The following is a 22,111-nucleotide window of genomic DNA, read 5'->3' as shown; positions in this document are numbered from 1 at the left end:
GACCAAAAACTATCACAAGAACGAAGAGCACTGGGCAACTCATTCCACCAACATGGAACCACTGAGGAAAAGAGTCTTGAATTTGACCTAGCGTTTAAGACTGGTCGACAAAACAGACGCTCAGAAGACCACAGTGGGCGGTTGGGATGTACAGTGGGTCCCAGTTAAGAATTGACACTTCATTCACCATCAAGGTGATTCACGCAGCTGGGTGAAATGTAAGTACAACTGCAGCCGCTTGGGGGCAGCATAGTCCGCTGTGGCGTTCCACGGTCGAACTGGATGGAGCATTCGACAACAAGGGCTGTGATTGGCCGAGTTTTCAGTGCGTTTCTCTGTGTTTTTAGCAGTAACGATGTTAAATATAGCCTTTTGTTTTACTACACTAACGATGTTAAATATAGCCTTTGCCTACAGCATCTCCTTAACAGTAATGTTAACAAAATGACAGCATTCATATGACAAAGGAAAACGAATTCGGTCAGTCAAGACTGTGCCACAGCAACCAGTGTAGGCTACAGTCCTACCCAATAGGCCTACTCTAAGCAGATAGCGTTGTCTGACGGTCGAGTGGGTTAATGCGTGTATTTCCAGAACAGGTTACAACTTTCAGGCAGTTCTGAGTTCGAATCTAGGCGGTAGAGCAGAGCCATATACACGTCCATACTACATGCCGAGGGAGTTCTCGCACGCAATTGCTGTCTGTGTTTACGTTCCACCTCGAGCTCTTCCGGATGCAGCGTGTGACGTCATCCATTCCACAATCGCAAGGCTTCAAACCCAACACACTGACGCCTTTTTTGTGATCTCTGGCGACTTCAATCACATAACACTGGATTCCACACTCACAAATTTTTACCAGTATGTTGACTGCCCTACAAGGAAAAACAGGACAATAGACCTCATGTATGCAAATGTGAGGGATGCATACAGTGCAAACCCCCTCCCCCCACTGGGAAAGTCAGACCATAACCTCATTCATCTCCAGCCAATGTACAAGCCCAAAGTACAGAGGCTACCAGTTCCCACACGCACCTTCAGGAAGTGGACACCCGAAGTGGATGAGGCTCTGAGAGACTGCTTCGAGTGTACTGACTGGAGTGTGTTACAGAATGGAGAGGACTTGGAGGAGGTCACACAGTGCACAACTGACTACCTGAACTTCTGCATGGACATTGTTGTTCCCACCAGAACTATGCGCTGCTTTCCCAACAACAAGCCTTGGATAACCAGCAATGTCAAGACCCTTCTCAACAGGAAAAAAGATGGCGTTCAGAGAGGGGACATGGCAGAGCTGAGGAGGCGTGTGCAAGGGGAACTCAAATTCAAGCTGAAGGAAGCTAAGGAGGATTACAGAAAGAAGGTGGAACAGAAGCTGCAGGAAAACAACTTGAAGGAGACATGGCACTGCATGAAGGTTATCACTGGCCTGAAGATGAACAGCAGCTCTGTGGAGGGGACCTGGACAGGGCTTAACCAGTTGAACCACTTCTACAACAGGTTTGACTGCCCTGCTCCAGCTCCAATGGCGGTGGTCTGTCCACCATCCCCAGCCCCCCACCCTCACACCCCCTCAATACCAGCAACACTCACCTCCATCATCACAGGCTAATTGCCCCCACCATCACTGGATTTTGCACCCCTCCCCCACATGGCGTTCATGAACAATGAGGTGACAACGACCTCAGTCAACAGCCATCAGACACACAGATCCCAGATGCACCCCTCCCCTTACACCCCTCATCATTACAAAAGATCAAGTGACAGTCCAACTTAAGAAATTGCGCAGCAATAAAGCAGCTGGGCCTGACAGACTGTGCCCAAGGCTACTCAAGGCCTGTGCTGCTGAACTGGGGGAGCCACTGAAGCACATCTTCAATTTGAGCCTACGCCTTGGACAAGTTCCAACACTGTGGAAGACATCATGTCTCGCCCCTGTCCCTAAGAAGCCACACCCTAGTGAGCTTAATGACTATAGACCTGTCGCTCTTACATCACATGTGATGAAGACAATGGAGCGATTGGTCTTAGGCATGCTCAGACCCCAGGTACGCCATGCACTAGACCCGTTACAGTTTGCTTACCAAGAGAAAGTGGGCATGGACGATGCCATCACTTATCTTCTAAACAGGACACATTCTCACCTGGACAAGGGGAAAAGTGCTGTGAGAATCATGTTCTTTGATTTCTCAAGTGCTTTTAACACCATCCAGCCCCTCAGATTGGGAGACAAGCTCTTGCAGATGGGTGTGGACGCTCACCTGGTAACCTGGATTACAGATTACCTGACCGGCGACCACAGTTAGATCAGGACTGAAGAACTGTCTCTCTGACACTGTGATCTGCAGCACGGGCCACAGGGAACTGAGCTCTCTCCAGTCCTGTTCACCCTGTACACATCTGACTTCTGCTACAACACCGAGTCATGCCACATGCAGAAGTTTTCTGATGATACTTGTGGGATGTATCAGAAGCGGGCAGGGAGGAGGAGTACAGGAGCCTGGTGAAGGACTTTGTGCAATGGTGCAAACTCAATCATCTTCAACTTAACACTTCAAAGACCAAGGAGATGGTGGTGGATTTCCGCAGGTCTTCCCACTCTGCTACCAGTCCACATTGATGGGGTCAATGTGGAGGTGGTTAGTACCTACAAGTATCTGGGTCTCCACCTGAACAATAAACTGGACTGGTCAGCCAACACTGACGCACTCTACAAGAAAGGGCAGAGCAGGCTGTACTTCCTGAGGAGGCTGCGGTCCTGCAATGTGTGCAGTAAGCTCCTCAGGATGTTCTACCAGTCTGTTGTTGCCAGCATCCTCTTCTATGCAGTAGTATGCTGGGGAGAAAGCACAAGGAAGAAGGATGTGGGGCGAATTGACAGGCTGGTAAGGAAAGCTGGCTCTGTAGTTGGAACTGAACTGGAGTGCATCACTTCACTATCTGACAAAAGGACCCTGAACAAACTGATCAACATCTTGGACAATGAGTGTCACCCACTCCACAGCACTATTGTTAAGCAGAAGAGCCTGATCAGCTGGAGACTTTGCTCACTGCCTTGCACAACTGACAGACTGAGAAAGTAATTTGTCCCCAGGGCCATTGAACTGTTCAATGCCTCACTTAAGGGAAGAGGAGAGATAGACTTCTCTGCATAGTCTGTCTGCCTCTTCACCCCCTCCATGTTTGGTACTGTCAGTCCACTAGCCACTTGTACCACTGTCTTTATGCCTCACTGTTTGCGTGCTATATTAGCACATCAGCACATATGCATAACCCCCCCCCCCCATGCCACAGAACTGTGGCCACACTTATACATTTTCTTAAATAGTTAAATATATAGATATATATAGATTTATTTCTGCATTGTTGCACTGTTGACTTACTCATTTGCACTATCACCATGACCACTATCACCATTGCACTACCACCATGACACTCATTCACACAGAGCACCTTAGAGCACCTTACCATACCTTACTATGCACAGAGAATCACAGGCTCAGTCCCTGCCTCAGTCATTGCAAGCGCCTCTGATTTATTAATCACCACTATGTGGATACTGTTTTTAGAGTTGATTTAGATTAAGTGTTAGTATAATTTGTATTTTGGTAATTTGTATTTTAGTATATTTTTATATATTGTATTAAGTGTTAATATAATTTGTATTTTAGTATATTTAGCATATTCTTTATCTTCTACTGTCCTTACTGCTTAGTTGTGTTTTTTATATTATATACTTTAATTACTCTTTCTGCTGTTAAAGAATGTGTTTGTGTTGTATGTATGCTGCTGCTGAGACCTTGAATATCCCCTGGGGATCAATAAAGTATCTATCTATCTATCTATCTATATAAAGGCCTAGGCCTATTGTTATAATTTTTTGCAAGGTGTTGCTCCTGGCAATACTTGTTTATAAGACGTTTATGGTTTTTGGAAAGATGGACCTTGGTTAGACTCTGCATATGTTATTTCTCCGTATGAAAAATAAAGTCAATTTTCGACACACGTCTGTTATTAGTTCAATAACAAGTGTTCATTGTTAAAACATGTGACTAGTGAAACTCGAATGATTTTAGAAATATTTAGCCAAAGCCAAAAAGTGTTAGAGAGAAGGAGAGACGCCGGTGCAGAACATTATTAAACTTTGACTACTGTTTTGACGTTAAACTTTTTATTTAACGTTTCGATGTTCGTTAGTCAAAAACATCGACACATCGAAACGTTAGTCAAAGTTTAATAATGTTCTGCACCTTTTACTAAAGAATAAAGAAAATTAAGAAGACATCTGAGCTGCACCGGCGTCTCTCCTTCTCTCTAAAATATCTGTCCTGGCCTGGTTGCACCGGATTGTCGCCAAACGACAGAAGCGCGGAGAACCCTCCTTTGTCTACCAAATAGTGTTACTTTGTGCCCCGTGCTCCCCCACTGGTTGTGAAAGAAGGGGTGGGGGAGGGGGGCTTAACGCAAAAAAGCTTAATGTCCCAAAACGGCAACAAGTCATAATGGTAGGCTACAGGAAGTGGGGGGATGGTATGGGATGACCAGAGCCGTCTTCGCTGTGCTATTCAGAAAGCATCTTCTATTGTCTTTCCAGGCGCACACAGCTCGTTATAGCCCATCGAGTGCCTTAACAGATAGGCTCTGCTCTTGGGTTTGGCCTCACAGCGACCTCAACCCTCTTGTTGCTTGCAGTTTGTTAAATAAAGCGATGCAGATTACATTATTTATTTCTGATTAATTGCGTCTTTTGCAACATCTGCTTGTTAGGCTGGGCTACTGTCAATGTCCTGTACAGGTAAATGTTCAACAATTGCTGGTGTAGGCCTACAGGCTATAATCAATTATGGACTGTTCTTTATTTATTTAAGGGGCTACCGGAGGAGTTTCGGGAGCGTCAGTCAAAAGAGACGTGACCCTCCCAGTAAGAAATTTTTCTATGACCCTCCAAAGTGATTGAGGCCACATTTACACATAGCCGGGTATTTAGAGAAACGAATATTTTCCCCCCTCCGTTTTCAATAATAACATTGTGCACACAACATTGTTTTCAAAAAACTTGTCATTTACATCAACCCGCATAAATACGCTTGTCGAAGCCATAATAACTATGCCAAACCTATGGGTGGCAGTGTAGGGGAAAGGAATAAAGCCATGCTGGCCAATCAAAATCCTCAGAATCGACACCAACGAATAACACGAGCAGTAAAAATGCTGACCTCCGTCGCGATCCGATCCCTCTGCTCCTCCATGTAGAGCAGTTGTTGCAAATGCAAACAGGCCAGAAGCGTTTGCACAAAAGTAAAATTAGTAGCACCTTAACAGCATCCATGATAATCCTGATCAGTAGCCAAAGAAACTGTAAACATCAGGCTCACATGATGTTAAGGATTTTCTGGCGATAATGTGACGTTTAAGAAGCTAAAACGCTGTTTATCCCTGTTGACACGGCAGCACATAACCGGCGTTATCAGAAATCTCCACTTTGGCCGGAGGTTTTAGAAATAATCGTTTTCTGTGATAAAAGCAGGGTTTTGGTGTAAACGAGAGGCCAAACCGCAAGGAAATATCTGCGTTTTCCCTTCATGTAAACGGGGTCTGAGAAAAAATGCATGACCCTCCCCAGTCCCAACAATTTATTGATGCCTTCTGTAGGCTACTGGGTCAATTTGGTAGCTTGCATACGACACCTTCCTTGAAATGCCTTGAAAAGGCTGTCGTTTGCACAATTTCACAAATAATCACCGGGACCGAAACAAACCTGTCAACTTTTCCCGGGTTTATAGCGTCTTAGGAGGAGCTGCAGGGCCGTCGGAAGGGGGTGCGAGGCCCTGTGCGAACTTGACAGATGCATGAACTTACGTGCATGAAATCATGCGATAGCTTACTTTACACATAGCCAAGGCTACCGTAGGTGCATTTTAGTAGCCTAGTCTAATAAACTACACCAGCTTGTCTTTAAGAGGGGAAATTGTATAGCCTATAACATTAGCTGAGTCACATATTTGGCCATATGGTGTTTATCATAGGCTACATCACGAAACCAAATAGTGTAACAAAGGCGAACACTTTAACAGGGGAAATTAATTGGGCATGAATCATTGTGCTGAACGGTATTTGTCAATGAGCAGAAACACACACAACATTCAAACTGTTGATAAGATGTGCACTATGGAAACTGGTCTGTAGGCTAACATTGGACAAATAAATGACACTGACTCGCCATATCCTGACTCTGAAAAAACATTGTCTTGCTTTGCCGCAAACTCAGCAATGAAATCATAGGCCAGTTTGCAGGTAGCATAACGTCTTTTTCAATTCATAGAAGGGAGAGCCCAGTCTCTCCTGTGACATTGAGGTGCGCAAATAGTTTTTAATAGCCTGTTCAACATCGAAAAGCTTCACCCGATGCCAGTCACTGATCGCAATTTCAAATTTCGGGAAGCTTCGTTCAGTCTTTTTAAGTTTTAAGTGCAGTAGGCCCCTATCTGCCCCCTTTGGAATTATATCTCAAGCCTGTTATAAGGTCCAGTGCGTTATGTCCTGGGATTCGGACGTGCTCAAAAAGAAAAGAAAAAAACACTTTTTTTTATAGATGGTTATGAGGAGCAATGAGTCTGAACTCCGTGTCATTCAGACTCAACCCTCTTGTTGCTGGGATATCTTTTTCATTGTCGTTTGAACATCGGCAAGCAGGCATGTTGCGGTTGCAATTTAAGTGAAATTTCTACAGTAGGCCTACAACATGCAACATGCTTGTTAGGCTGGGCTACTGTCTTGTACAGGTAAATGTTCAACAATTGCTGGTGTGCAGGCTATAATCAATTAGCTAAATCATTTGTCCAGCTGTTTAAAACAAAATTCGTGCTACATTCAAACGCAAAAGGTGCTTTGATATCTTTTTCCTTTGAACGTCGGCAAGCAGGCATGCTGCGGTTGCAATGAATGAGGATAATTGGTTTTATCTGCAGATTTATTTTTTGCATTATTTTGAATATGACTCGCTCCAGTCTCAACAGCGTCTACTACTTTTTCCCACGCATCTAAGTTCTAACACACATCCCCTCTCGCTTTCTCTCTTTCCATCCCTGCACACGGGGCTTTCTTAAAGGAGCTGCACCATTTTACAACAATTGCATCTACATTTTCATATTAGAATGTTTTGTCTGTTTAAGTGTAAGCTTAAACTACCGTGATCAATTTAAGTTCCCGTGCCCCCGCTGAAAGTCTCATGCGCTTATCGTTACACTATCACATCTATAAGTAACCCTGACAAATAGGGTATAAGATATATAAACTCACGCTATTGTATTATCATATATGTTTGGTAATGGCTCACTGCGTCATGAAAGCAGTTAAGTCAAGTCGCATCAAAAATAGTAGTGGCAGAACTCCCAAGTGACACCTTGTGGTTGTTTGTGTCAACTGCAGTTTGTGCCATTTCTGCTGAGAAAATGGGGTGCGTCCAAACTTAACTGGGACCCACTGTACATTTTGATCATTGAATTAAAATAACAAGGAGCAGATCCAGTCAGTGTCCTATAGGCCAAAGTGAGAGATTTAAATTTAATTCTGGCTACTGTAGGGAGCCAATGGAGAGTAACTAGGAGAGGAGTTACGATGTGTCCTCTTTGGCTGATTGAAGACCAGTCGTGTTGCAGCATTCTGAATGATATATCACACAAAAGAAATAAAAAACATTCAATATTGATTTAGTATCAACCAATAATTATTCTGATATTAATATTCTTCTAACGTCTACATCTTTGTGTAGGCTACTGTTAAATGTTACTAAGCAATGGCCTCAGACTTTTAAATACCAAGACAGTTAAATGCAGTGGTATAGTCTATGTGATACACAGGACTACACAGTAAACCAATTTAAAAAGCATCATCATCTCAGTATTCCCATTTTAAATAGGCAAGGATACGTATTTAATAACATTTGGGGTTGCTCACAGTATACCCACCACTACAGCTAACTAGACTACACCACTGGTTAAATGGCGCATTGCAATTTACAATTTGTGTGAGTTCAGGGGCATACAGAAAGTTGAAGTTTGGGTGACTTAGAAAATAGAAACAATGTGATGTGTACAGCCTCAAGTATGAATGATGTCACATTAACAGAAGTTTCAGAGCAGCGGCAGACCTTTCTTGGTGCCACGCAAGTTATTGAAAGTCATGTGTTTTCAGAACATAGTGGTGCTGTGCCATGTCCCATGTATAAGGGGCTTCAGGTTGATCCAGTGACGGTGGGTGATGATGTCAGGGAGATGGATGTCGGGGGACTTGGAGAAAGGGGGAGGACATGCCACCTCAGACCACCCCAGCCAAACCACTTCACGTAGGCATACCGATGTAGACCATGGAGACCACCTTGCCGCCACCTCCAGTACATTCAGCCATCACCCATATCTTATCTGCAAAAAGGAAATTTACAATAAAGTTAGTCAGACAATTTTACAACATTACAAAGCATCTAATCAGGCACTCAACACCACTAGTAATACCAATTAATTAAATATATGTGTGCAATAAATTTCACAGCCTACCTAATGTTAACTACGCATTTAAATATGCGTTGTGAATGTTATTAACTTGCGTCAGCTTGAAAAAAAACGTTATCAGTATGACTGATCATAGACGTTAGATGACAAACTAAGGTGTTTCTTTCTCAAATGTTCACTGATATCGCTGGGAAGTGACTGGTTCTTGGTTTTCTTGGTGTTTAATGCATGCGTTTTATTTATCGATCATTCACGTATGCGGTCTACAACTACCGACCTACCGATCTATTTTTTACAGTCTATGCTACCGACCTACCATCACAGAAGTAGCTCTAACGGAGGTGTCTTTGTCGTTAACGTTAGAAAAAATGCAACGCTGGCAAACTGGCTAGTAGTTACATTAACATGACAGGTTGATGAGGAACATGCTTCATATTACGTTAACGTTAACTTACGTTGCTTTATCACATCATATACTGTACTGACTGTCTAGTGTTATTGATCCCCATGTACAGTCAATGGTTACTCCATGTTGAGATGGCATACATTAAGATTGAGATATTTTGAAAACAGCAAAAACAAATAAGCCGAGTAAATCATGCATCGACTGTTACGGGAGCTGTGTGCTAATCTTCACTTCAACGACTAACTTAGCCTACAGTTAACGGTAACATTAATATAGCTGCTAACGTTAGCATGTAATTCCGCTGTCCGTATTTCTGTTGTTAGCTACTAAATTGTCACTGTTTATAATCAACATATTTCTTACTGTTTCTCTGTACAAGCCAATAAGCCAATAATCAACATAATAAGCTCTCTTAGACGTATTTAAGAACAACAATAGAGAAAACACTTACCAGACAAGAACAAACCGAAGACTGTTGTTTGTGCTGTTTATCTAACTCACAGCTGCAAAATTCATCCAGCCAGCTAGCCTTCGGCGCCGAGTCGACCTGCGTTGTGGAAAGGAGAAGGGGGCGGGTTTCACTTGACAAAAGTGTTTAACTTCGCTGAGTGGCAACTGAGTGGGCGTGCCTGACCGCGACTCCTCTTCACTGCGCATGCTTCAACTTCTGCTGCGCAGCCGCACTTCAAATTGGCTCCAAATTTTCCAAGATGGGGTCGCCTTCTGTTCCATAGAACACTGCTGAATGCAGCCACACTGTCCAGTTCTATATATACAATATATGTGTCATATCAACAATATGGCCGCAGCGGTGTTTGCGAATAAGCCCTATAAGAATGCCCAGGATATCAGCATCTATTAGGAGAATGACCGATGCTCTGACTTCATACACGTCACATGACACAAAGACACGCACACCATTGGCTGCAGGGTGTGTGTGTGCGTGCGTGCGTGTGTGTGTGCGTGCGTGTGTGGGGGTGATGAATGATGTAAGGTAGGCGGGGAGATGGGTTCCATAGCTGTCTGCTCCTGCCCTGTGATCTAATACATTACCCATCATGCATCCTGCCTCCCCTAATGAAACCACAAGGCCTTATCCATCACAGCCTGCCGCGCCAAATGGAAATTTAACCCCTCAACACACACCCCCAGAGAAATGCACGCACACACACACACACACACACACACACACACACACACACAGCAACACAAACACACATACGCACACACACGCAGAAACACAAACACGCACACACACACAGAAACACAAACACGCACACACACACAGAAACACAAACAAGCACACACACACAGAAACACAAACACGCACACACACACACAGAAACACAAACACACACACACACACACACACACAGTGAAGTGGACACCCGTGAAGCTCCCAGAGAGCTGAACATGAACATGACGGATGTACCCTGAAAGAGGCTCCACCTCAACAACAAATTAATATAATAACTAAAAAGCCCTCAGCTCTCTCCTCTTCCCTCCTTTCTTCTCCTCCCTTCTCTCCTCTCCTCCTCTCTCCTCCTCCCTTCTCTCATCCTCTCCTCCCTTCTCTCCTCTTCTCCTCTCCTCCTCCCTTCCCTCCTCTTCTCCTCTCTCCTCTCCTCCTCCCTTCTTTCATCCTCTCCTCCTCCCTTCCCTCCTCCTCCTCTCCCCCTCTTCCTCTCCTCCTCCCTTCTCTCCTCTTCTCCTCTCTCCTCTCCTCCCTTCTCTCATCCTCTCCTCCTCCCTTCCCTCCTCTCCTCCTCCTCTCCTCTCCTCTCTTCCTCTCCTCCTCTCTTCTCCTCCTCTCCTCTCCCTTCTTCCTCTTCTCCTCCTCTCTCCAGACACAATGTGCTGTGCGGTTTTCTCTCCTTCTCTACTCTCTTTCTTTCTCTCCTTCTCTACTCTCTCTCCTTCTCTACTCTCTCTTTCTCTCCTCTCTCTCTCTTTCTCTCCCAAAATTTTCTCTCTTTATTGGGCTCATTGTGTGTGTGTGTTATGTATGTGTATGTGTGTGTGTGTGTTATGTATGTGTGTATGTGTGTGTGTGTGTTATGTATGTGTGTGTGTGTGTGTGTATATGTTACGTATGTATGTGTGTGTGTGTGATTATATGTGTGTGTGTGTGTGCCTGGTCTCATCCATTTGGTTATTTCACACATGAAGATATCCTCTCGCTCCCTAACGGCTATTTCCAGCACTCTCCCAGAAACACACACACACACACGCACACACACATGCTAACAGCTATTTCCAGCACTCTCCCAGAAACACACACACACACACACACACACACACACACACACATGGTCCAGACTCATCTACAGTAGAAGTTCAGTTAGAGTAAGCCATACTGAAGGACCAAATGTTACGGCTGTCGGGCCTTTTGGGTTGGCTAGCTTACTATGTCACCCTCATTTGCATAATCATGCATACAGACACACACACACACACATAAAGATGCTCACATACACACACACACACGACCAGGAGCATGGAATAAGACACAGAAATAAAACTAGGTGTCTATGTGTATGTATGTATGTGTGTGTGTGTATGTATGTATGTGTGTATGTATGTATGTATGTGTGTATGTATGTATAGTTACAGGTGTACACACTACTGTATATCACAGCATAACTATAACAACACAGATATACATACACACACACACACACACACACACATACAGTGGGCATTACTTTCAAATGACCACTTCAGTCGCGCATTATGCGTGAAGCTGCGTGAAGCTTTAGTACCACTTTCAGCCACTGTGCGTCGCTCTGCCACTGTACATCGCTCTGTCAGTAGCCTGCCTGCCGCCCCTTCTGAAAAAGCAGGCTAGCTTTAAACATAATTGTTGCCGAGAGGAATCCCAGCCTACGAATTCAATAACAAAATAAATCATGCATAATTAAACATTACCTCGATTTAGGCTACTTGGGTAGCCTATGGCACAAGGCTTGGCTACACAGTGGTACCGGTGCCGCTCCACAAAACGAAAAAATGTCTACGTTATTTGTTACAGTTACTGAATAACTGTAATGTCCATTCCTGCGTTACTCTTGATATCTCTAATATATTGACTTATTGTTTCCATAGGCATGCAGTGCTTGCTTATTGAAAATATAGATTAACCTAGACACATTATGTTATGGTAGAGATATGCACATGGTAGAGCATGCATTCTCTCCTTGTACCGCTCTCCCTCAAACAGGTTGGCTTCAGCCCGCACCTCCCCTACGCAAATCAAAACAGTGTCTTGTGCAAGAACTGTTCATGCAGACTACAACTGGCGCGGTGTAGCCTACACAACTTTGTTCAAAATTGATGCATTCAAGTTAACTTTGCAAAGTTAGTGTTATAGCCTACTTATCACAACGTTGTCAATCGCAAACGCTAATTTATTCTAACATCTCTCTACAGAACTACCTGTTTAATTTTCGGAGGACGAAAGCACCTTTTTGATAATTGAGCCAGTAGAGAAATAATTATTCAGAACTAATCTGTAGCCTATGGTAGGCTTCTGCAGAAAACAATGTTGTTGGCGATTTAATACTATCTAGCGACGTTTTTAACAGGCTACGCAGCAGGCTTAGACAATTATGACCCACGTTTTGGTTTCGAAAATTAATTTGACCTACTTCTTGACTGCAATGTAGTCAATTGACTGCTTGACAGGTTATTTTTATTTTTCTGTACAATAAACAAATACATCTGCTTTATGACGCAGAATTACGCACTTGGCCAGCCTATAGAACGGGCATATTTTGGAGAGAATAGAGAATACACATGCAAGAATCTGTAGGCTATTTGTGGCAGGTTACCAGCAAACAAAGTTTAATGCATTAACTCAAGACGTCAAACGTTTTCTAAACAATAAAAACAGAAAGGATGCAGCAGGCAGCAAATGTAGAAGAGTCGTTTCCAGTGGAAGAACAAAATGCTGAATGAAGCCCAAAGCTATGAAGGCATAGCTGGCAAGTTGTTATTTTTTGAAGACGTAAATGGTTGCGCTATAGGCCTAGTCAAGTTTGCAAGAAGGAGACATGCTTGGCGTGAGTATGCCACACTATCCACAGCTGTGGTAGCGGGGGCAGGAGGATTACTGTTAGCGCAGGCTTTATATAAAATTCTTCAACAGAAGGTCTGCCTCGAATGCAGGCTTGCCCAAAATAAAGGCCTGTGGTTTGCGCAGCCTACAGTAAGTAGGCTAAATAACAGACCTGCCACAATGTGCGGTATGATGATTTTTTACGAGCAAGATGTTTTTGGTGCCCTACGCGCACTGCATGTTCTTAAATAACGATCATCAGTAATATTCAACCATTATTTTGTGTAAATGGGCTATGCATTGGGTTAGACACCAGGGGCCATATTCACAAATAAAAGCCTTTTATCTTACCACTAGGAGTAAATAGGAATAAAAGATTTTAGCTAGGAGTTTCTCTTATTAAGCCTTTCAGACCTACTCTTAGTAAGGAAAAATGACAATTCCTAAACTAAGAGTGAGTCTTCGTTGTTATGGATGACGTCATTACTCATGCACGAGCTTGACTGAAGTGACCACCCTCATTGGCTGATGATTGTAACGCGGGCATGATTCCAAACATCTCCCTTACGATGATGAGTGACAGGTGACAGGTCTGAGAATGCGTGCGCTACACAAGGACGGAAGATGATGAATAACTGAATAAGAAGGCCTAGCCTAAATTAATCAAGTGTAAGGCAAAACAAATAGCCTAGTAGCCTAATGAAACATACGGATTGATGTAGTATCTTTGTAACATTATTTTTTTTTTGTGATCAACTGTTTATTGAGTAATATAAATGGGGGCGGGGGACTTTGTAACATTATTAAATTAATCTGTTAATATGCCTATGCCTACGTTTGCAAAGAGGAGAACATTTTAATTTGATTCACAATAACGTTACATTTAATTTACATGTTGACAATGAGTAGCCTAGTTTTGGTTGTTGTTGGTGGCGTTATTGCATGTTAGTTATGCCTACAATGCAAAATTGCTTCCTCACGATTAGAAGCTCCTGTAGCCGTATAGGCTTTCAAAACAGGCGAAATGCCATAAAAACCGGTTTGTGAATAGGTCTGTGAGTTAGGAGTCCTCTCAACTTCTTTTAAGTTGTCACAGAGGTGGGAAGGTGTGATTTGTTGGGGGCAGGGCCAGATTAACAATTCATAGACCCCTGGGCACAAATGCCTGATGGCCCCCCCTGCCCCCCAGCCAATGTGAATCGGGCGGTCAGTTAATAGGCCTATATCGTGAAGATTTTTCTTGCCATTTAAGGCACGAGCGCATCTGTGAGGCCAAGCCTCACCAAGTAGCCCGTTTGTTCACAACTAACATTACATTTAATTAAACTGCTTATAGGCTATGCCGAAATAGTTTTCAACATTTTGAATATTAGTGACGGGTGAATTAGGAAATGTTCTCAAAGTAGCCTTATGGCTGAAAGCTGCTTGGGATCCCCCCCTGTCAAGCAATATAACCATATAAACGGCCTGCACTCATTGTTTCAAAAGGAGTAATTTCGGCTTTGTCGGAACTGGCCATTGTAGGCTACATAAAAATAAACTTCCAAAACTAACAAAAAATATTTATCTTCTTTCAGTTAATTCAAAAGTTTCCAAAAAGTTAAAAACTGATGACGTGACACGCGTCATTGACATAATGTGCAAATAATATAGCCTAGATATTCCAATATATTCAAATACATGTGTTTATTTTAGAGGGAAATTTCAAGCATCATTTTTGAGCAATTTTGACAGCCCTAGTCTACTGTAGGCTACGCCAATCGGCTATTACTGTAACACCTTCCACCTAGCCCCGGTGAGTGGGGGTCGTTATTAGGTTGGATTTTGTAGTTAGGCTACTGCAAATGTAACAACCTAGTTTTTATGAAACTGGAAACAACTGAACCAGGAGACTTTGTCACAAGACAAAACAGATGTCTCAAAGCCTACTAGATTAACGTGAGCCTGTGGTTTAGATTTGTAAGACAAATATTTGGTAAGACTAGGCTAGCTAACTTTACACTGACACAACGTAACAAAGTTCTGAAGTCGCGGTCAACATGAAATCCAAAACTTTTTGATCACCAAGTTGAAATTTCCAGCTCAACCACAAATAATTCCAATTCTTTTTAATATCATCCAATAACTAATTCAATGTTGATTTAGGCCTATAGGCCTAACTCGGCCTACTTAGCAACACCATTGAACACCACTTAAAAGTTCAACGAAGAGTTTCCATTGCTGCTGCTGTGCTGAAGAGATGTGGACGGCACGGCATGGTATAAGTATGTGTGCGCTGTGTGTGTATTTATATATAGTATATAAGTATAAGTATATATACTCTTTTGATCCCATGAGGGAAATTTGGTCTCTGCATTTAACCCAATCCGTGAATTAGTGAAACACACAGCACACAGTGAACACACACTGAGGTGAAGCACACACTAATCCCGGTGCAGTGAGCTGCCTGCAACAACAGCGGCGCTCGGGGAGCAGTGAGGGGTTAGGTGCCTTGCTCAAGGGCACTTCAGCCGTGGCCTACTGGTCGGAGATTGAACCCTCCGGTTACAAGTCCAAAGCGCTAACCAGTAGGCCACGGCTTCCCTTAGCCATTGGCATGCCCAATGAAAATAAATAAATACAGTTGCATGTATAGCTCTGAACAAAACCGTTCAAGAGTTATGTAAGGAGAAGTCGAACATGCGTTTTGTTTCATTCGTCCCTCCTGGCTGAGACAAATGAAACAGCATGGGGGACGAATGAAACATCCTACAGCTTAAATTATGTAAACTTCCTACGACTTCAATATTTTACAACATATCATGAATGGTACTTCAAGTATGTGTTATTTTAGATAGATTGCTGATGGGCTATATGTCTTGGTTCATGTCTGTTAACAACTCATTGCCGTCAAGCGCGTATCTCGCGGTTGCATCCATTACAAACAAACATGCAATGTGAACGTCTGGGATTGGGGAGAGCACTAAATCCTCTACTGAATAAGTACAAAGTCAAACCTTTAAATGAAAAACACTCTTTAATAATCAAAAAATAAACCACTAATGAAGTGTGGGATGTTTGGCCTGTCATCATGTAGCATGTGTTTCAGTGGGGTGGTAATGCCATAGTTTGAAGATTAATTCAATAGATTCAATAAACCTCTCACCCTCTCTCCCTCCTCCTCTATCTCTCTCCCTCTCTTCATCCCCCCCTCTCCCTCCCTTTCTCTCTCTCTCCTCAGGGGTTCTTCCGACGGAGTATCCAGAAGAACATGGTGTACACGTGTCACCGGGAGAAGAACTGCATCATCAACAAAGTGACCAGGAACCGCTGCCAGTACTGCCGACTGCAGAAGTGCTTCGGCGTGGGCATGTCCAAGGAATGTGAGTCCCACTCCCTTTGTGTGTGTGTGTCTGTGTGTGTGTGTGTGTGTGTGTGTGGGCATGTCCAAGGAGTGTGAGTCCCACTCCCTTTGTGTGTGTGTGTGTATGTCTGTGTGTGTGTGGGCATATGTCCAAGGAGTGTGAGTCCCTCTCCCTTTGTGTGTGTGTGTGTGTGGGCATGTCCAAGGAGTGTGAGTCCCTCTCCCTTTGTGTGTGTGTGTGTGGGCATGTCCAAGGAGTGTGAGTCCCTCTCCCTTTGTGTGTGTGTGTGGGCATATGTCCAAGGAGTGTGAGTCCCTCTCCCTTTGTGTGTGTGTGTGTGTGTGTGTGTGGGGGCATATGTCCAAGGAGTGTGAGTCCCTCTCCCTTTGTGTGTGTGTGTGTGTGTGTGTGTGGGCATTACATTACATTACATTTGGCTGACAACATGGTAAACAGTTTAAGTTTTAGAGCAATTCTCAACAATTTTAGGACAATTTAAAAACATTAGAGTACAGTAAGAATAAGTGCATCAGTGAGTGCTGTTTTTAACAGTTACTTGTCAGTTTAAGACGGCTGGTGAGTGCTAGGATCAGTAAGACTTGTTGTAAGTGTTGCTATGGGAGGAGATGTTCTCTAAAGAGCTGGGTCTTCAGGAGTTTTTTGAAAATGGAGAAGGATGTCCCTGCCCTTGTAGGAACTGGTAGTGTGTTCCACCAACGAGGAACAACAGATGAGAAAAAGTTTGGATTGGCTTGAGCGCGTGCGGTGGTAGAGCTAGGCGTCGTTAGATCTGAGCGCAGCCGGTCTGGAGGTAGTGTAAAGTCTGTATGAGGGGCATTCAAGTAGGTGGGAGCAGAACGGAGACTACTTTGTAGGCAAAGCGTTAGAGCCTTGAATTTGATGCGGGCCGCCATAGGTAGCCAGTGTAGCTGGACGAGCAGCGGGGTAACATGTGCCCTTTTGGGTTGGTTTTAGACCAGGCGCGCCAGCGCGTTCTGGATCATCTGAAGTGGTTTCACTGCACAGGCTGGAAGACCTGTCAGGAGGGCATTGCAGTAGTCGAGTCGTGAGATGACTATTGCCTGAACCAGAAGTTGGGTAGCATCTTGAGTCAAGTAGAAGTCCTGATTTTCCATTATGTTGTAGAGTCGAAACTTGGCATGACCGGGCTTGACTGAGGCAACATGAACTGGAGAAGTTTAGTTGGTTGTCGAGAACAACTCCTAGATTTCTTGCAGTCCTGGTCGGTGAAACAGACAGGGAGTCAAATTTGATGTTGATGTCGTGGTGTATGGTAGGTTTAGCTGGGATGACCAGCAGTTCAGTCTTTGAGAGGTTCAGCTGGAGGTGGTGTGCCTTCATCCATGTAGCTATGTCTGAGAGGCAATCCGAGATCCGTGCTGAAACCAAGGGGTCATCAGGTGGAAAGGACAGATAGAGCTGTGTGTCGTCTGCATAGCAGTGGTATGAGAAGCCATGCTAGCGGATAATCTGTCCCAAGGAGGTGGTGTAGATAGCAAAGAGAAGGGGCCCAGCACTGAGCCCTGGGGACCCTGTGGTGAGATGGTGAGGTGCAGATAGCTGACCAAGCCATGATACGTTAAACGAGCGTCCTGTGAGGTAGGATTCAAACCAGGAGAGAGCAGAACCGGAGATTCCCATGTTAGCGAGTATAAAGAGAAGGATGCGGTGATTAACCCTTAAAGGAGTACCGGAATGTTGGGAAATTAACATTCTAAAGAATATCTGGGTTCACTGAATTCAACATAGAATTTTAGAACCTTCAATTGTTGCGGAACTTAGAATGTTCAAAAACCTACACCTTTAAGGGTTAACCGTGTCAAAGGCAGCCGATAAGTCAAGCAGAATGAGTACTGATGACCGAGTGGTCGCCCTGGCTTCTTTTAAGGCTTCTGTTACAGACAGCAGAGCCGTTTCGGTAGAGTGGCCGCTTTTGAACCCAGACTGATTTGGATCCAGAAGGTTGTTCTGTGAAAGGAAGTCAGAGACCTGTTTGGAGACTGTTTGGGAAAGGCAGGAGTGAGACAGGGCGGTAGTTCTCGACTTGAGCAGGGTTGAGAAGCTTTCTTAAATGCTTGGTATTACCGGGCCATTTTGAAAGCTGTTGGAAATGTGCGGAGGTTAGCGAGGCATTGATCACATGTGTGATAGCTGGAGCGATGGTCGGGCTGATGGACTGAAGTAGGCACGTAGGTATAGGGTCCAGCGAGCATGTGGTAGTACGGCTGCATGTGAGGAGTCTAGATACTTCACTCTCGGAGAGAGGCGTGAATGCTGAAAAAGATGTTCCTGCAGTCCCTAGAGGTTGTAGGAGTGCGGTATCTGAGTCAGATGCGTTGAGTGGGCATGTAGAGAATTGACTGCTGATTGCCGCCACTTTGTTTGTAAAAAATGAGGCGAGGGTATCTGCAGCAAGGCTGGATGGAGGAGGAGGCAGCTGAGGGTTGAGTAGCGATTTGAAGGTTGAGAAAAGTTTTCGAGTGTCTGTAGCGCTGTTGATTTTGTCATCCGGAGCACCGGAGCGCCACAGGGAACTGTGCTCTCTCCAGTCCTGTTCACCCTGTACACATCTGACTTCTGCTACAACACCGAGTCATGCCACATGCAGAAGTTTTCTGATGATACTGCAATTGTGGGGTGTATCAGGAATGGGCAGGAGGAGGAGTACAGGAGCCTGGTGGAGGACTTTGTGCAATGGTGCAAACTCAATCATCTTCAACTTAACACTTCAAAGACCAAGGAGATGGTGGTGGATTTCCGCAGGTCTAAGCCCACTCTGCTACCAGTTCACATTGATGGGGTCAATGTGGAGGTGGTTAGCACCTACAAGTATCTGGGTCTCCACCTGGACAATAAACTGGACTGGTCAGCCAACACTGATGCACTCTACAAGAAAGGGCAGAGCAGGCTGTACTTCCTGAGGAGGCTGCGGTCCTTCAATGTGTGCAGTAAGCTCCTCAGGATGTTCTACCAGTCTGTTGTTGCCAGCGTCCTCTTCTATGCAGTAGTATGCTGGGGTGGAAGCACAAGGAAGAAGGATGTGGGGCGAATTGACAGGCTGGTAAGGAAAGCTGGCTCTGTAGTGGGAGCTGAACTGGAGTGTATCACTTCACTATCTGACAAAAGGACCCTGAACAAACTGATCAACATCTTGGACAATGAGTGTCACCCACTCCACAGCACTATTGTTAAACAGAAGAGCCTGATCAGCTGGAGACTTCGCTCACTGCCTTGCACAACTGACAGACTGAGAAAGTCATTTGTCCCCAGGGCCATTGAACTGTTCAATGCCTCACTTAAGGGAAGAGGAGAGATAGACTTCTCTGCATAGTCTGTCTGCTTCTTCATCCCCTCCATGTTTGGTACTGTCTGTCCACTAGCCACTTGTACCACTGTCTTTATGCCTCACTGTTTGCGTGCTATATTAGCACATTAGCACCAATGCATAAACCCCCGTCATGCCACAGCCGAACTGTGGCCACACTTATACATTTTCTTAAATAGTTAAATATATAGATATATAGACTTTCCTTTACTTTATTTCTGCATTGTTGCACTGTTGACTTACTCATTTGCACTATCACCATGGCCACTATCACCATTGCACTACCACCATGACACTCACTCACACAGAGCACCTTAGAGCACCTTACCTTACCATGCACAGAGAATCACAGGCTCAGTCCCTGCCTCAGTCATTGCAAAGCCTCTGATTTATTAATCACCACTATGTGGATACTGTTTTAGAATTGATTTAGATTAAGTGTTAGTATAATTTGTAATTTTGTTATTTGTATTTTAGTATATTTTTATATATTGTATTAAGTGTTAGTATAATTTGTATTTTAGTATATTTAGCATATTCTTTATCTTCTACTGTCCTTACTGCTTAGTTGTGTTTTTATATTATATACTTTAATTACTCTTCTGCTGTTAAAGAATGTGTTTGTCTTGTATGTATGCTGCTGAGACCTTGAATTTCCCCTGGGGATCAATAAAGTATCTATCTATCTATCTATCTATCTATCTATTGTAGAAAGCCATCTTAGCAGCAGTGATGCTGGCTGAGAAGGAGGTCAGGAGTGTCTGGTAGTTTTTGAGGTCAACAGCTAGTTTGGATTTGTGCCATTTCCTCTCCGCGGCTCTGAGTTTGGTGCGCTGCGATCGGAGGGTATCATTTAGCCATGGATGAGAGTGTTTGGATCGAGCTGGCCTTGTGGTAAGAGGGCACAGCTCGTCTAGACACGAGGTCAGTGTGGAGCAGAGCGAGTCAGTGGCCTCATTAACCTCCAGAGAGGAGAAGGTGTTGAGTGGAGGTAGACTGGAGGCAACCACAGAGGAGAAGTGCGTTGGAGACAGGTTCCGGATGTTGCGGTGGAACATGACCATCGGCTGAGGAGCCGGAGGCTGTTCTGTCAGGCTGACGTTGAACTGGATGAAGAAGTGGTCAGAAAGATGGAGAGGCGTCACCATGAGGGTGTCTGTGCTTGGCATGTCGTGAGTCCCTCTCCCTTTGTGTGTATGTGTGTATTGAGGGAAGTTACCCAAGTTGAGATTCAGTCACAGATGCAATCAAAGCAGAATGGTGGGCATGTACTGTAGCATTTACTAATTGTGTGTGTGTGTGTGTGTAAGCGCTTTCAGATATAACCTCCGGAGTATATGAGGAGGTTTGTCAAACGGAGGTCCTGCCCTTCGGATGATTCAGATATGATGCTAACCTGCGGACCTAATACTGACCTTATACGGACGTATGTGTGAACGACATACACGCACATTACAGAATCTCCGTGTGGTTGTCGAGTGAGGGGTGGGGGCTTGTAGAGTTCACAGGATGCGAGATATGACACAGAATATATGCGGCCGCTGCCTGTCACAGCTGCTTTTTGTTTACAAAATGTAGCCTATGCATTATGTAGGCTAAAGAAGAGAAATCTATTGTGCATAGGTTAATACTTGAAGTAGGCTAGTCACGTAAGTGCGCACTTGAAATTGACCTAGCCTACAGTATTTGTATGTGTGCTTCAAATAAACACATTTATCTGTTTTCAACGTTATGTACCAGAATAGAACCCCAAATCTGGTTTGCATTGGAGAGAGAGAGAGCATGGACAAACTTTATGGTAGGCTACCAGCCAATTCAGTAGGCTAACTCAAGACTTCAAGATCATACAACGTTTTTAAGCAACAAACAAAATACTAACATTAATAACAGTGAAGTTGTTCATTTTTTCATGGTTTATTTTTTCCAAAAGCATCCTCTCCCCATGTGTCTATTGCATTTCCGTAAGGAGCTTGGAACAAAGTTGGGTTTTCTTCGTTTTCATTTTCTCTAGGCATATTTATGCTCAACAAATATCAGCGAGCTCAGCAGGTCATGAAGGCTATCAATGAACAGAAAACCGTGTTGGCTAACAATTTATTAAATACTCCTGTTATTGTCGTCAACGACGTCGCTGTAGGCTACTGCCTTTTCAGCGCCTTCTGCTTATGATGATTCAGTCTTCTGAATTTGTTTGTCCTTGCCATGCAGTTGTAGGCTAACGTGTCTCTAACGTTCCCTTCATGTGTTCTATCAAAATGTTGTCTGCCCTCATGGACAGTAGCTCCATGATGTCTGCATCTTTCCAGGTCGGAGATTTTCTGGACAGCATTATGCCACTACATCATAACACTGGCATTTAAGTCAGATTTAACCACATGGACGCACGAAAGAAACATCACCGACACGCCCTCTCACTAGGTGTGATCTTAACCGCATGTTCTACTCCTCGTT

General features: G+C 44.1%; 1 protein-coding gene across 2 annotated transcripts in view; it reads left to right on the top strand.

Annotated features, from left to right (window-relative positions):
- Positions 1–22,111, top strand: part of LOC125284791 (retinoic acid receptor alpha-A-like) — a 197,434-nt gene that overhangs the window by 77,174 nt on the left and 98,149 nt on the right. For both annotated transcript variants that reach the window (XR_007191935.1, XM_048228913.1), the window contains exon 3: positions 16,191–16,332. Coding sequence is in view for 1 of the 2 variants with exons in the window: in XM_048228913.1 (XP_048084870.1) it covers positions 16,191–16,332 (142 nt within the window). In the remaining variant the exon portion in view is untranslated. The remainder of the gene's footprint in view (positions 1–16,190; positions 16,333–22,111) is intronic.

The sequence above is a fragment of the Alosa alosa genome, chromosome 20, assembly GCF_017589495.1.
Source record: "Alosa alosa isolate M-15738 ecotype Scorff River chromosome 20, AALO_Geno_1.1, whole genome shotgun sequence".
Taxonomy (NCBI): domain Eukaryota; kingdom Metazoa; phylum Chordata; class Actinopteri; order Clupeiformes; family Clupeidae; genus Alosa; species Alosa alosa.
This window is presented reverse-complemented; position numbering and strand designations above follow the sequence as displayed.